Source organism: Dendropsophus ebraccatus, chromosome 2 (assembly GCF_027789765.1).
Source record: "Dendropsophus ebraccatus isolate aDenEbr1 chromosome 2, aDenEbr1.pat, whole genome shotgun sequence".
In the NCBI taxonomy this organism is placed as follows: Eukaryota; Metazoa; Chordata; class Amphibia; order Anura; family Hylidae; genus Dendropsophus; species Dendropsophus ebraccatus.
The window spans coordinates 164259493-164274072 of record NC_091455.1 but is presented as its reverse complement, the minus strand read 5'-3'; the positions used below and the strand labels follow the sequence as shown (position 1 = coordinate 164274072).

At 41.5% G+C, this 14580-nt stretch overlaps 1 protein-coding gene across 8 annotated transcripts in view; it reads right to left on the bottom strand.

The window, feature by feature from the left end:
* The window catches only part of NEK10 (NIMA related kinase 10), a 156763-nt gene that overhangs the window by 34563 nt on the left and 107620 nt on the right, over positions 1-14580 (bottom strand). For 7 of the 8 annotated variants that reach the window (XM_069958651.1, XM_069958655.1, XM_069958654.1 and 4 more), the window contains exon 26: positions 10428-10641. In XM_069958651.1, coding sequence (XP_069814752.1) covers positions 10428-10641 — 214 coding nt within the window. Of the gene's footprint in view, positions 1-8604; positions 9101-10427; positions 10642-14580 lie in introns of those variants that run through there. The other variant, XM_069958658.1, reaches the window with a different exon arrangement.

Sequence of the window (14580 nt, the reverse complement as noted above, 5' to 3'; positions counted from 1 at the left end):
CCATACGCTGTGCCTGCTGTGCTGTACAAGTGTGCGGCCCCTGGTGGCCAGAAGCTGTTACACAGTATGCTCTGTCCCTGCTGTGCTGTACGAGTGTGCTGAGGTGAGTGCCCACTGGTGGGCAGAAGCCGCTATACCATACAATCTGTCCTTGCTGTGCATGTGATGTATGAATTCTTCTTCATTGAACAAAAAATATATCCCCTGAAAATAAGACCTGGCACATCTTTGGGAGCAAAAATTTATATAAGACACTGGTTCGGGTAAAAAACACAGTATTACTAGGGATGAGCGAACTTTTGAAAAGTTCGGTTCGGTTCGATCCGGCGAACACAAACCTTGCTCTAACGGCTGAATAATTGCAGCTACAATAGTGGGAGTGTGATAGGGTATAGTTTCGTTTAGTTGCAGTTCATATTACAATGGAAAAAAGTGGGGGAAAAAAATTCCAAAAATAATGAGAAAGAAAATAATAATAATAATAATAGGAATAAAATTAATAAAATATAGTGAATCAAAGTGCCAAAATAGTGAAAAAAAATATTGGAAAAAAAAGTTTACAAGGAGGATGCGGCAGCACTTGATTGCACCCAGGCCAGTATTCTTGAGAAGAGACAAGTCGAGAACCAGGAGGAGGCAGCAGTAGATTGCTTGCCTCTCAGTCCAGTATTGTTGAGAAGAGACAAGTTGAGCAGCAGGAGGAGGCAGCAGTTGATTGATTCCAGTCCAGTATTATTGAGGAGAGGCTACTTGAGGAGGAGGCAGCAGTTGATCGATTCCAGGCCAGTATTATGGAGGAGAGGCTACTTGAGGAAGATGAGGCAGCAGTTGATTGATTCCAGGCCAGTATTATGGAGGAGAGGCTAATTGAGGAGGAGGAGGCAGCAGTTGATTGAGTCCAGGCCAGTCTTATCGAGGAGAGGCTACTTGAGGAGGATGAGGCAGCAGTTGATCAATTCCAGGCCAGTATTATTGAGGAGAGGATACTTGAGGAGGATGAGAAAGCAGTTGATGGATTCCAGGCCAGTATTATGGAGGAGAGGCTACTTGAGGAAGATGAGGCAGCAGTTGATTGATTCCAGGCCAGTATTATGGAGGAGAGGCTACTTGAGGAAGATGAGGCAGCAGTTGATTGATTCCAGGCCAGTATAATCGAGGAGAGGCTAATTGAGGAGGAGGAGGCAGCAGTTGATTGAGTCCAGGCCAGTCTTATCGAGGAGAGGCTACTTGAGGAGGATGAGGCAGCAGTTGATCGATTCCAGGCCAGTATTATTGAGGAGAGGCTACTTGAGGAGGATGAGGCAGCAGTTGATCGATTCCAGGCCAGTATTATGGAGGAGAGGCTACTTGAGGAAGATGAGGCAGCAGTTGATTGATTCCAGGCCAGTATTATGGAGGAGAGGCTACTTGAGGAAGATGAGGAAGCAGTTGATTGATTCCAGGCCAGTATTATGGAGGAGAGGCTACTTGAGGAAGATGAGGCAGCAGTTGATTGATTCCAGGCCAGTATTATGGAGGAGAAACTACTTGAGGAAGATGAGGCAGCAGTTGATTGATTCCAGGACAGTATTATGCAGGAGAGGCTAATTAAGGAGGAGAAGGCAGCAGTTGATTGATTCCAGGCCAGTATTATTAAAACCAGACTACTTCAGGAGCAGAAGGCAGCAGTTGATCGATTCCAGGCCAGGATTATCAAGGAGAGGCTACTTGATGAGGAGCAGGCAGCAGTTGATCGATTCCAGGCCAGTATTAACGAGGAGAGGCTATATGAGGAGGAGGCAGTAGTTGATCGATTCCAGGCCAGTATTATTAAAAACAGACTACTTCAGGAGCAGGAGGCAGCAGTTGATCGATTCCAGGCCAGTATTATTGAGGAGAGGCTACTTGAGGAGGAGGCAGCAGTGGATTGATTCCAGGCCAGTATAATTAAAAACAGACTACTAGTGATCAGGGGCGGATTAACTTTACCATAGGCCCCGGGCTGTTCACCAAGCCTGGGCCCCCCCACCCCACTGTAACTATGGCAGCACTAGCCTGGCGTTCATAGTACAGGATAGATAATGTCATGATGTCCTGATTTGTGCAAAATTGCAGTGATTTTTTGCAAATCATGGCAGAAGTGTAACCAGGAGACAGTACACCACTGAAAGTATAGGTCTTTTTGGGTGGTCATGGGCCCCCCAGGAGCTCAGGGCCACGGGCTGCCGCCCAAAACGCCCCTACTGCTAGTGATGATTATATTTCTATTTTTGTTCCTCGGCTTACAAAGTTCTGACAAACTAAATCTACTTACTCCTACGAAGCAGGTTCACTGGCCATGATACAATTGCATCTAGGGGGTCACATGATTGTTTTGAGAAACAAAATAACAAATGTATCATTCTTTTGTTCCTGTGTGTATATGCCAAGGTTATTTCTGCATTTTGTGTGTGTTCACATCTGAAGAGTGAAAGGAATTCACTCAATTAGCTTATTTAGAACTGTGAAGGCAAATCGATGGAGGCAGATATGGTTATCGATAAATCACTCATCGACATTTATGGACTAATCTTAGAAATGAGTATTTGATAACGCCTTGCCATTAATGAGTTAATAAATGTTGACATAGGTGGAGTTCTAACAGCTTACCGCTTTTTGGCTTATCATTGTGAGTCTGAGAAGCGATGTGTGTGAAAGTCACTTGATGTATTTTTTAGAGTTAGTGTCAAAATTAAATGTACAGGTCTGGTCTTCGAATATATCAGATATCTGTTCTTAATAATGCTTACATTCTGTCCCGGTACTTTACATTGCTTCATTTTATATATGTGTTGTTAAGGCTCTTTCCTTCCTAATTTCTCAATTACAAGTTAGTCATGAATGATCTTAATTTATGACGAAGCTAAATGTTTATTATGGATTTTTGCCCCCACCCATTGCCCTGTGTGACTACTTTGGTCACCATACATTGCTGATAGTAGTTCACATCCCTACGAATGTGTGTAATTCCTATGGCTTGCCCATAAGGGTTAGCTCTAAATCGCACTATACATTTATATTTGTTAGGGTACAAACACACACACCGTATACGCAGCAGATACGCAGCAAATACGCAGCAGATCTGCAGCAGATTTGGTGGTGCAGATTTAATGCTGTGTTCAGTTATTTAGATCTAATCTGCTGCGTATTTGTTGCGTATTTGCTGCGTATCGCAGCAGTAAATAGGCTGCGTATACGGTATGTGTGTTTGTACCCTTAGGCTATGTGTCTGTGTGAAACATAATGCAATGTATTTCCAATTGTAGCCAATGTGCCGCTAATTATGTTTGATTCGCTATGTTTGTGTAATATCTCTTCTAGGAATTTTCTTTGTTTGATCACATGTTGCTGAGAAACGAGGGTGTGACTTGTGGTTTGTGTTAGCGAGCTGTCCGTGCTGCTAACTCACTCCCCCCTCCCCCATCCCCCCTCTGGATTGTGGTGTCGAATTCACTATTACATTATGTTTGAAATATTTGAGGCTTACACTATGACCACATGATGGGAGTAGTTGTGTACTGTGTATATGATATGGGCCGGCAGCAGACATAATGGAGGGAGAGGGAGGAGGGAGGGAGTTAGCAGCACGGGAAGCTCCATAACCCACCCACATAAGTGACGTCATATTTTGTCAGTAACATTGCCTCTAAGAGTACAAACACACACACCGTATACGCAGCCTATTTACTGCTGCGATACGCAGCAAATACGCAACAAATACGCAGCAGATTAGATCTAAATAACTGAACACAGCATCAAATCTGCACCACCAAATCTGCTGCATATTTGCTGCGTATCTGCTGCGTATACGGTGTGTGTGTCTGTACCCTAACAAGGAAAAAGCCTCAACTAGCTATTACCTTACCAAGCGAGCACTGTTTGCAAGAGGTTTATATTATTTATTTATCTTTTTATTAAGGTCCATGCTCGGCCACTGCTATGGGACGGCCCTTCGCCTGGGTACACAAGCCGGCTAAGGCGGAGTGCCGCATGGAGGGAGGTTGCCCGGATTGTGTACCCAGATTGGGACAAGCATAGTAGATTACAGAAGTTGATCATTGGTAAGTTATTTACCCACTATGTCAAACAAGAAACTCTACTGTTATGGTCACCTGACGCTCATAGATTACTAATGTCTGTACGTTTTTTGCTTTCAGCCAAACATGTGGAGACCAGGTGGTCCAGTGTGAGGGACAGATTCATCAGGGAGCGACGGCAGCTGATGAGGCGTGGGGCCTCACAAGAAGAACTCGGCTCTTTGCGTTTTGCCCCAATGCTGCGTTTCATTTTGAATGCCAGCAGACGGTGCCAGTAAGTGTGTGTCTTAATTGCATCTGTCCATGCTATGATCAGATGATGTCAGTATTAGTTCAGTCTGTTATGTGTGCAGACATATAGACATGTGTTACGTAGACAGAGATTATATACATCGAGCTTCCTGCAGGGGGACCTATATATTTCTGGAACTGGATAATAATAAAGTTACTTACAATAATGCTCCCCCTGCTGTACACTCAATATTCTTTATAAATGCAGCGTGCCCTAACTGGATACTAAAAATTGTTTAATAAGTCGATGATGTAAGACCTAACTGGAGTTCGATTTAGCTACAAAGCATGGACAGGATAAATGGCGACAAATGTGCCCCAATGATTACATATGACCTAACAATGTCCCACTCATTTCTCAAGTGAGAATTTTAGGGAGCCAAGGGCTAATAAGCGCAAGATGTGAGAATAAATTACTATTTCTTTGCAGACATATTATTTTCCCTGAGCATCATGTTTGGGGAGCAGTGTGAGAATGTTGATCAATAGTCTAGATTATGCGCAAAGGTAAGGCTAACGCCAGGGGCGTAACTAGAAATGGCTGGGCCCCATAGCAAACTTTTGATTGGGCCCCCCCCCCGACTGACCACTAAACGGTCAAGTGAAGTCATAACTACATAACTGCTAGCTCTGGTCAGGTGTGCTTGCAGTTAAAGGGACATTTGCAAAACCCAGGAGACCAGCAGGGCCACCCGGTGCTGCAAATGATGACGGCTCAGGGGGCCCAGTGTATTGCAGGAGCAGGCGATGGGGCCCCCTGATGCGGCGGGCCCCATAGCAGCCGCTATGGCTGCTATAGTGGTAGTTATGCCCCTGGCTAACACATTGGACATACTGGATAAAAAAGGACACAAAAAGCCTAAGTAAAATCCTGCATTGGATGCATATTGGTTCTTGAGAATTGTTACAATGTTGCTAACATGTTTGTAATAACAGATTTTGTCCACTGTTCATTTGTCAGCAGAGATGAAGAAACTCAACAAACAGCAGAGGCCTCATCGGATGAAGAGAATAAAGAACCTCATCTGACGGAGGCACGCACCATGACTCCACCACCAAGAGGCCAAGAGGGCCCTGTTGAGCCTGGGCAGGGAGACGAACATCTGGCTTGACGTTAGAATAAATTGTGGGCGTCCTGCCTGCACTCCCTCTTATACTAAGGTTGTTGTTGGCATAAATGATTGTGATTAGTGGTCACACAGCCTCTGCCCCCCCCCAACCACTATCCTGTGCTTTATTCTATTTCGAGCAAGTAATAAAGATATTTTGTGATATATCAGTGTTTGACTATTTTCTGGATATCACAAGTTTTTTACTTCCTATCTCTGCCTATCTCTCTCTCCCTCTCTCTACCTCCCTGTAAATATCTACTTGTTTGCCTATCTATCTATGTGCTTTCCCTCCCTAACTAGCACGGAGCTCCTCTCTCTCTGCAGTCTAGACACACAATGAGAAAGAGCATGGACGCTCAGGCACTTCCTGTTCCTGTAGTGACGTCACACACCTTGATATTCACATAATAAAAGGATAAGAGGGATTATAGGAGTAATAATTCCTTATACCCTCTTCCATTCTGTGAAAACAATACAGTTTTGCGACGCCGTTGCTGTTTTAACGAACTTCGTCACAAACCTTTTGCAAAGTTCGTAACGAATCTGGTTCGTAACGGTTCGGTTCGCTCATCCCTAAGTATTACCCTTAATTTTATAAACTGTATTCATCTTCATCATCTCTTCAAATTTCATGTATAAGAGCATGTCACTGAGGCAAGTTAATGAGCTTTATGGCTGTATCCTTGTTTTCCTGGCAACCTTAGGGCTGCATCCAACTTCTTCAGCAACAGTTGATTAAATGGCGCAGGCTTGCATTCAAGCATGTTCGAGGTTTGCTCACCTCTAATAGATATATATTATATTTATATAGGATTATGTCGGCAGGATCATGTCAGTTGGAATATATATATATATATATATATATATATATATATATGGCACTATATATATATATATATATATATATATATATATATATATATATGAGGAGGGCTGGGGTAGGGCTGTAATGAAGTGTGGGTGTGAAGGCTCATACAGATCCCAAGATGGCAGGTCAGTCTCCCAGCGTTTTGTGAATCCATATGATTCAGCAGTCATGTAAGTTCTCTAAAAGGTCAGTGAATAAAGAGTAAACAAGAATGGAAAGAAACAGCTGGTCACTAGATGTTGAGTAGGGGTTTATAGTGGCCAGTCTAGGACATTTTGCAGAACCTCATTAACCCTTTCAGGGCCAGTCCAGATAGCGCTTTGAATACCAGAGTCCATTTTTTAATTCTGACCAGTCTCACTTTATGTAGTTATACCTCAGTGATATTATAATTTATCCTAGCAATTCTGAGACTGTTTTCTAGTGACATTTTGTACTTTAAGTTAGTGGTAAAATTTGGCCGATATCCATACAATATTCGTATGAAAAATGCCCACATTTCATGAAAACATGACAAAATTTGTGATTTTCATTTTTTTTTTTCTGCGGTCACCCTGCGGGTTTAGTTATGTGATCGCTTCTGCGCAGCCTCTATGGAAATAGAGGGTAGTTTCTCCCTTTATTCTACACTATAGGTGCAGTGATTGGCCTGAACACAGCACCTATAGGGTAACTGCATCCTGCGCCAATTTCATCCCAGGGCGTAACTGTACATCATTGAGCGGTAACCCACCGCATAAAAGGACGTACAGTTACGTCCTTCGTACTAAATGGGTTAAGGCACACTGATGGGGGGGGGGGGTGCAGATCATACACCACCCACGTATATTTAAGAGAAACAAAAATGAGTGGCAGTTGGCAATTAAGAGTACTAAGACTGTTCAAGAAACCATGTAGTTGACTACAATCTTTAATGTAAAATGTGAAATGTTAAGTTAAATTATAGGAAACCAAACTTCAAAGAACTTCCCAAAAACCACTTGGAATGTCACACCAGCTTGCCAGGCATGATGGGAATTGTAGTTTTGTAAAAGCTGGAGGGCATGAGTTTGACACCTGTGGCTTAGATGCAAATCTGTATTTAGCAAACCACTTTTTGACTGAGTAACGTATTTGCTGGTAATTCTTACATAAACTCGCTGTCTGACTATTGCTGTCATGTTGCTAAATGAATGGCATCAAACTAGAGAAGTGTTTAGCAGCAGTCTGTTTATAAAAATCATTACAAAGAAGATTCAGAGCACTTTATCATTTTTAGGAAGATGACAAATTTTACTGGCAGCTATTCCTTTTTTTACTGAAATTTGTATTTCATTTCATGGTCAGTAAATGTGCTGACAATCTGCATTCATGGTACAATGATCTGCTCACTACAGAGAGACAACAGCTCTGTACCATGGTTAACAAATACTCATTCCAAGATACCTGCTTGCTAGAAAAGATAAGTGCAAATGACCTTTGCTTCCTCAAGAACAGGCACTAAAATACAAAGAAACCAATGTTCTTTGTGTCAGTGTATCTTTATTGATAATAACAGTATCAGTTATTGATCACAGACTACTAAGAGAAGAGAGATGACACCAATAAAGTTTTCACCTGTGAAGCGCCTTTGTGTCTCAAGTCTCAAACAAGAAAAATCTGTAATGAAAAATGGGTGGAAAGTGGAGACTTGAGATGGAAGTGAGTGGTGTTAAATGGGCTTTCAGTATCTCGTTCATACTGTACATGTGCTGGGAACATAAACGTCCTGGTTTAAGTACTATTTACTATAGGGTAAACTATGGTATGCAGTTCATAGGCCATACATACAACCTCAATGACCCAGCAATAAGAAAGAGAAAATGGGCTGAAGTGTTGTTTTTTTACTTTAATGTCTAAATGGCAAAAAAAGACTAAAAATACTGTAGAAAAGGATAAATTCTTTTGCTAGTTAATTCCATTGAACCTACTGTAAAAGTTGAGTAAACTGCTTTTAGCTATAATAAAAAGTATAATGGAAACAATGGCAAAAGGAGGACATAATCTTTTATATCCTTGGTTGGTACATCACAAATGCGTGCCAAACAGATGAGGCCCAGGCTGCCTTTTGTTCAGGGCAGTACAGCGGCACAGAGCTAAAACATGGCAAAGCGAGACATCAGGAGAGGAGATTTTGCTGAGCAGATACTACTGCGTGACATCCAGCTAATACTGATCTGTCATTTCCACCAAATCCTCCAAGGGATTATTCCCATAAGCATTATGGCCTACACTTCATGTATACTGTACATTTCCAACTTGTCAAAATGGAATGCCGACATATAGGTGTGCATAATAGCACGGGCCACAATCACTTTAATGACCCAGATATAGTCAACTAGTAACTATGTTCAGGTCATTTCTCACATATATGTTTATAATGTGCACTTAATAAATATAGGCACTGGAAATGACCCTAACATAGTCCCTAGCTGACTTTGTTCAGAATATTAAAGTCAGTACACATTTACTGTATGTTGGTATTCCATTTTGACAGGTTGCTAAAGTAAATACAAGGCAGAATTGTGATGCAAGGCAGAATTGTGATGTAAAAGTGATGTAACACCCATGTCATTATTTGTATTGATAACAATTTGGCCATCAATGGAACTCAGGGTTTCCATGGGTCAGTTAAGGTCTGTGGCTGTCACTGATGCTGTCATTATTTGTTGCTATAGCTGGAACTAGGGGTCTGTTCCACACATTGTTTTCGATAGGAAATATTCAATCTGTCACAACAACTGATGTGGTTTTTCCTGTTGAAGAAAACAGTGTCAAAACCACAACATTTTTTTTAAATCTAAATCCAGTTTCATGTGGAATTTAAATGTGGATTTTACGGTAAAACTGTCTGAAATTATAATCTTAAAAAAAATATGTATTTTACCCCTACTGCAATTCCTCTGCCTGTCACTTTTAGGCTGGGTTCACACTATGTATATTTGAGGCTGTATTTGGTCCTCATGTCAGGTCCTCATAGCAACCAAAACCAGGAGTGGATTGAAAACACAGAAAGGCTCTGTCCATACAATGTTAAAATTGAGTGGATGGCCACCATATAACGATAAATAACTTCCATTATTTCAATACAACAGCCGTTGTTTTAAAATAACAGCACATATTTGCCATTAAATGACGGCCATCCACTAAATTACAACATTATGTGAACAGAGCCTTTCTGTGTTTTCAATCCACTCCTTGTTTTGGTTGCTATACAGCCTCAAACATACAGCCTCAAATATACGTAGTGTGAACATAGCCTAAACCATGACACTCCTATGATACTAGAGATGAGGTACCCTCATGGTGCTGGTAATACAAACCATCCAGTGGCACTGTAGATGGAAATAACGTAATGCTATTATTGCTGAGAGAATTTTATAGCTAATATTGGAGGTATTAAAGATTATGGCCTAGAAGGGCTACTTTGCTAAAAATACTCTTTATTATGGTACATCTTCTGAACCTTCAATAAATCTCTGCATCGAGGGTTGTGCACCCCAGCTTAATGTAGTCAACCCTTGATTCACAGCTTTAAAGATGCATTCTGTAAATACCATGCTATTGTGAACAAAGAATTAATTAAACAAATCAAGTTACATCATATGGCTTACAGCAGAAGCTTACTGTGACCTTAAACCAGCCACACAATGACAGTAGCACTATGGTCCGGCCCACCTTGGTGTTACCTCAATTTTCGTTAGGTGGGTATACACATTAACTTAATGTTGGCAGAACCCAAAGATTTTGTTAGGACCTGACATATTTTTCCCCAAAGGCAGATGTTGAGTTCTCTGGTACTTTAAAATGAATCAGCACATTGATAAAGTATAAAGAATAAAGAATATGCCAAACACCTAAGACACTAAAACATTACTGAAACTCTATTTAACTCTACTGAAACTCTATTACTCTACCCTATTTTAAGAAATATTTTAGCTCATGTACACATATTAGGTAGATAAATGTATCAGAGAAGACATTGTGCAAAAGAACAATATCAGGTATGTAATTATCATATATATATAGGCATGACCATGAACAATACATAGCCATAAATATTATAGTCCCATTGGTACTCACACAAGGAAGTGATGAATGGCGATGGCCGTATTTCACAGTATTTTTGTTAGCTTCTATGAAATATTTTTGTGCTCGTTTTCTCTCTCGCTCCAGTTTTTTCTCTAGAGCAATCTGACCAGAGGATAAGCTGTCCATATATCTCATCATGACATCTGAAATTAAAGCGCAAACTTCTACTATGTCCAGACGGAGATCTGCATCTGAGGTCAAGCATCTGTGGGGAAGGATACTGAGTTAGTGACGTGTCATTAATACATTTAGCCTATACTATGTCAAAAGCATGACACCATCATATATTAGCATGATTATGAGCACAGCAAAATATTTCCTTTGACATAAAGCATATCAATTATATAGTCAATCCCTTAGTACTACAGCTTTATTTCAGAAATTGTGAAAATTGCCATGCAATTGCAAAAACAGCACAGGTGTGTAAACAGTATTTTCCATAAATTATAGCTGTATATAGCAATTCTCTATTAACCCCTTCATGACCAAGGTCATTGATGCACGGATGTCCAGATGTCAATGAAGCAGTATTGTCTCGTTACCATCGAAGAGCCATAATGCCTTTATTTTTTTTCATCTACATGGCTTTTTGGGGGCTCATTTTTTTGCGCCTCGATCTCTAGTTTTTATTGATATGATTTGGTGTAAAAGAAAAATGTATCATATAAATAATCAATTCTGGTATTTTTTTTCCTCTCTTTTTGTTTACAATGTTAATTGTGCAAGAAACATATTGGAATATTTTAATAGATCGGTCAATTCCGCACACTACAATATATACTATGTTTATTTTTTTTTATTTTCTTACATATTTTTATAATGGGCAAGGAAAGAATTTAAACTTTTATTGGGGGTTTATTTTTCACTTTTATTTTTTTTAAATAAAAAAGTTAAATTTGCAATCATGAGATTGCAAATACTGATGTCTGCTATGCCATAGCATAGCATGATCAGTACTGTTGGCAATCTAAACATAGAGTCTGTCTGAGAGCAGAATCTATCCACAGATCGCCGATCTGACAGGACGGAGGTAAGTGGTTTACCCCAACATGTCAGTACAAGCAATCAGCCATGCTGCGGGGCAGTGGCATAGCTAGGATTCACAGGGACCCATAGCAAAATACTTTAAGGCCCCCCCCCCTCCCTACGCACGACACAAAGCACTGCGCAATGCTCTGTGATGTGGCCAAAAAAGGCAGAATCCTGGCTGCAGCCACAAGAGTGACTGGCAGAGCATAGAGCCAATGGCTGCTTGCTCTGTCAGTGCACTGTTTTTACCTATAAGGGCCCATTAGGAGCCCTTATGGTTAAATACATAGGTGCAGGAGCAGACTACCTTCTGCTTAACCCCTTATGTACTGCAGTTTGTAGGTGACCCAATGTTGAGAAGACAAGGAAATCTTTTCTTTACTGCTCTTGCACTGATAACCCCTGACCTCTGCATGGAGCTCATTTTCCTTTCCTACTTGTTTGCAGCAGCTGAAGAACAAAGGTCGGGGGGTATCAGAGCAGTGAAGCAGAGATCTCTGTCTTCTGTTTGTTAACCCTTTTTTTGTGTTGCAGCAAGTAAACATTGGGTCAAGCAGTACATAGGGGTTAAACAGAAGGACACAGCTCTTACCTACTCCCCCGGGCCCCCCCCCCCCCCATACCAACTGCCTACCCTGCCTCTATGGTAGCTACGCCACTGCTGCGGGGGGTCCTGATCAGTCACTGACAGGTGCTTATCCTGTCACTGACTTCCTGAAATGCCGCAATCACTGTGCACTGCAGTGTTTAAGAGATTAGTGACGCTGCTGTGTGTGGGACCACTCGCATTGGAGCGTCCCCACACAGTTCAGGAACGTATATATTTACTACTATATATTACTACTGCACTGGGCATGTGCAATAGGAATATATATATATATATATATATAGAGAGAGAGAGAGAGAGAGCTGACGTGAAGAGGTTAAAATCTCTCTCATAATCCCATATAACTGTTTCTCAAAAATCAACGTACCATAACTTTCTAAACGTGATCACAAACATGTTAGGCACAGTTGTGGTGTTTGAATGGATCACTGAAAAGAGCCCCCAGGTGTATTGTTGGTCCATGCCTATTAAACCATGCCCTTATTAAATTAGCTCTCTGTGTATTCCAAAGCAAAAAATATAAAAAAAACCCACAGCTTTAAAGGTGTATTTCTGGTAACAGAAGCTGTCTGAAACCTTCTGCTTCCGGAAGGGTTAGGACAACCAGTAGTCATGCAGGTGTCTGCTATGCTTCCAGATGCAGGAGAGGGGGTTGTGAGAGACACTGACTTTTGTGTGATATACTCAGAGAAAACAGAGTAGCATTATTAGAAGGAGAAATGAAGTCCATAGATCCAAGTTATTTCTATTTAATGAAAAGTAACTAACTTTCCTTGCTGCATTGTATTTCATTTCCATTAGAACATTTCTAATTTCTTATTTGGAGATCATTTTTCATAAACCAATAATTGTGGTGGTTTTATGAGTGGGTTTACAGGGAGGACTTTCAGACTTGGCAGAAAGGACTGGTGTAAATAAAACCCTGCCTGATCATTTAATTAGTAAGTAAACACTCTCAATAACTCAGGTACACTAACGCATTCTTTTTCTGATGCTGTATGCTTAGCCATAATAAAAAAGTCATTAGGATAATGGCGAGTAGAGCAATTAATAAGGGAGCAAAATATAATCAGGGAAAATATCTGGAAAATGATAAATGTAAACCGCTTTCACAAAGCCGAGCGGTGACAAGCAGGCACAAACTTTGCTGCCATATCTATCTTAGCAATAAGTGGCATCTTACTCACCGAACAAAACTATATACAGTGGTGCCTTGGATTACGAGCATAATTTGTTCCGGGACCATGCTTGTAATCCAAATCCACTCTTAAACCAAAGCAAATATTCCCATAAGAAATCATAGAAATGCAGACAATTGTTTCACACCCCAAAAATAATTATTTTTTATTCTGAATAACTTGTAAAACAGATGAAACAAACATTCAGAAATAGCAGAATATGTGATATTATAAGTAGGGATGGTCCGAACCGAGTTCGGTTCGGGTTCGTACGAACCCGAACTCTCGGTAATCATTCCCACTGTCTGCCCGCTCCGTGCAGTGGGCGGATCCAGCGGGAGGACCACCTGCAAAACTGGCATACAGCCATAGCCATAGGCTGTATCCCAGTTTTCCAGGCGGTCCTCCCGCTGTATCCACCCGCTCTATGGAGCAGGCAGACAGCGGGAATCTGATGCCGAGCGTTCGGACCATCCCTAATTATAAGTTACTGTACAGTAATGGAGAGGATGGGAAACACAAGGACAGACAGAGACTGTAGAGAGCATGAAGGAATGAGCAGGACATATGTGGGCACAAACATGCAGCGCTCTCTGTCGGGGGAGAGAGGGTTACAGCTATGAAGAGATTACCTCCACAATCCTGTCCCCTGATGTAAGCCCCAGCCTGAAGTAGACCTGCCATGATTTGGAAGGTGAGGGAGACTTCCTGGGTCAGAGTACAGTGCTGTAGACCCCGCTATGCAGACCATGCCCCTCCTCCACTCGCGCTCCCACCCAGTGCAGAGAGCTCTTAAACCAAGTCACAATTTTGAAAAACTGTGAGCTCTTAAACCAAGTTACTGTTAAACCAAGGTACCACTGTATATACAACTTTATCAAATACTTTGTAAGGGTGGGTTCACACATAACGAAATTGCAGTGGATTTCACGCTGAGAGTTTGCAGCTAAATCTGCTGCGATTCCTGCACTGTTAGTTTGAATAGGATTACATACTCGCAGCACAATTTTCATCCCGTTGCGAGTATGTAAATGCCTCCCCCCTTAACCCTGGCCCTGTGAATACTTTACCTGTCTGCACTCCGGTCTGCTTCTGACGTCCCGCTCAGCCAATCAGTGACTGCAGCGGGACAGGACACTGGTTGGCTAAGCAGGACATGATAATGCCAGGAGCCCAGAATTCACCACCACCACCACCGCAGGTTAAGGGAGGCCGCGTTTACATACTCGCAACAGGATGAAAATTTTGCTGTATGTAATCCTGTTCAAATTAACAATACGGGAATCGCAGCAGATTTCACTGCGATTACGTTATGTCTGAACCCACTCTG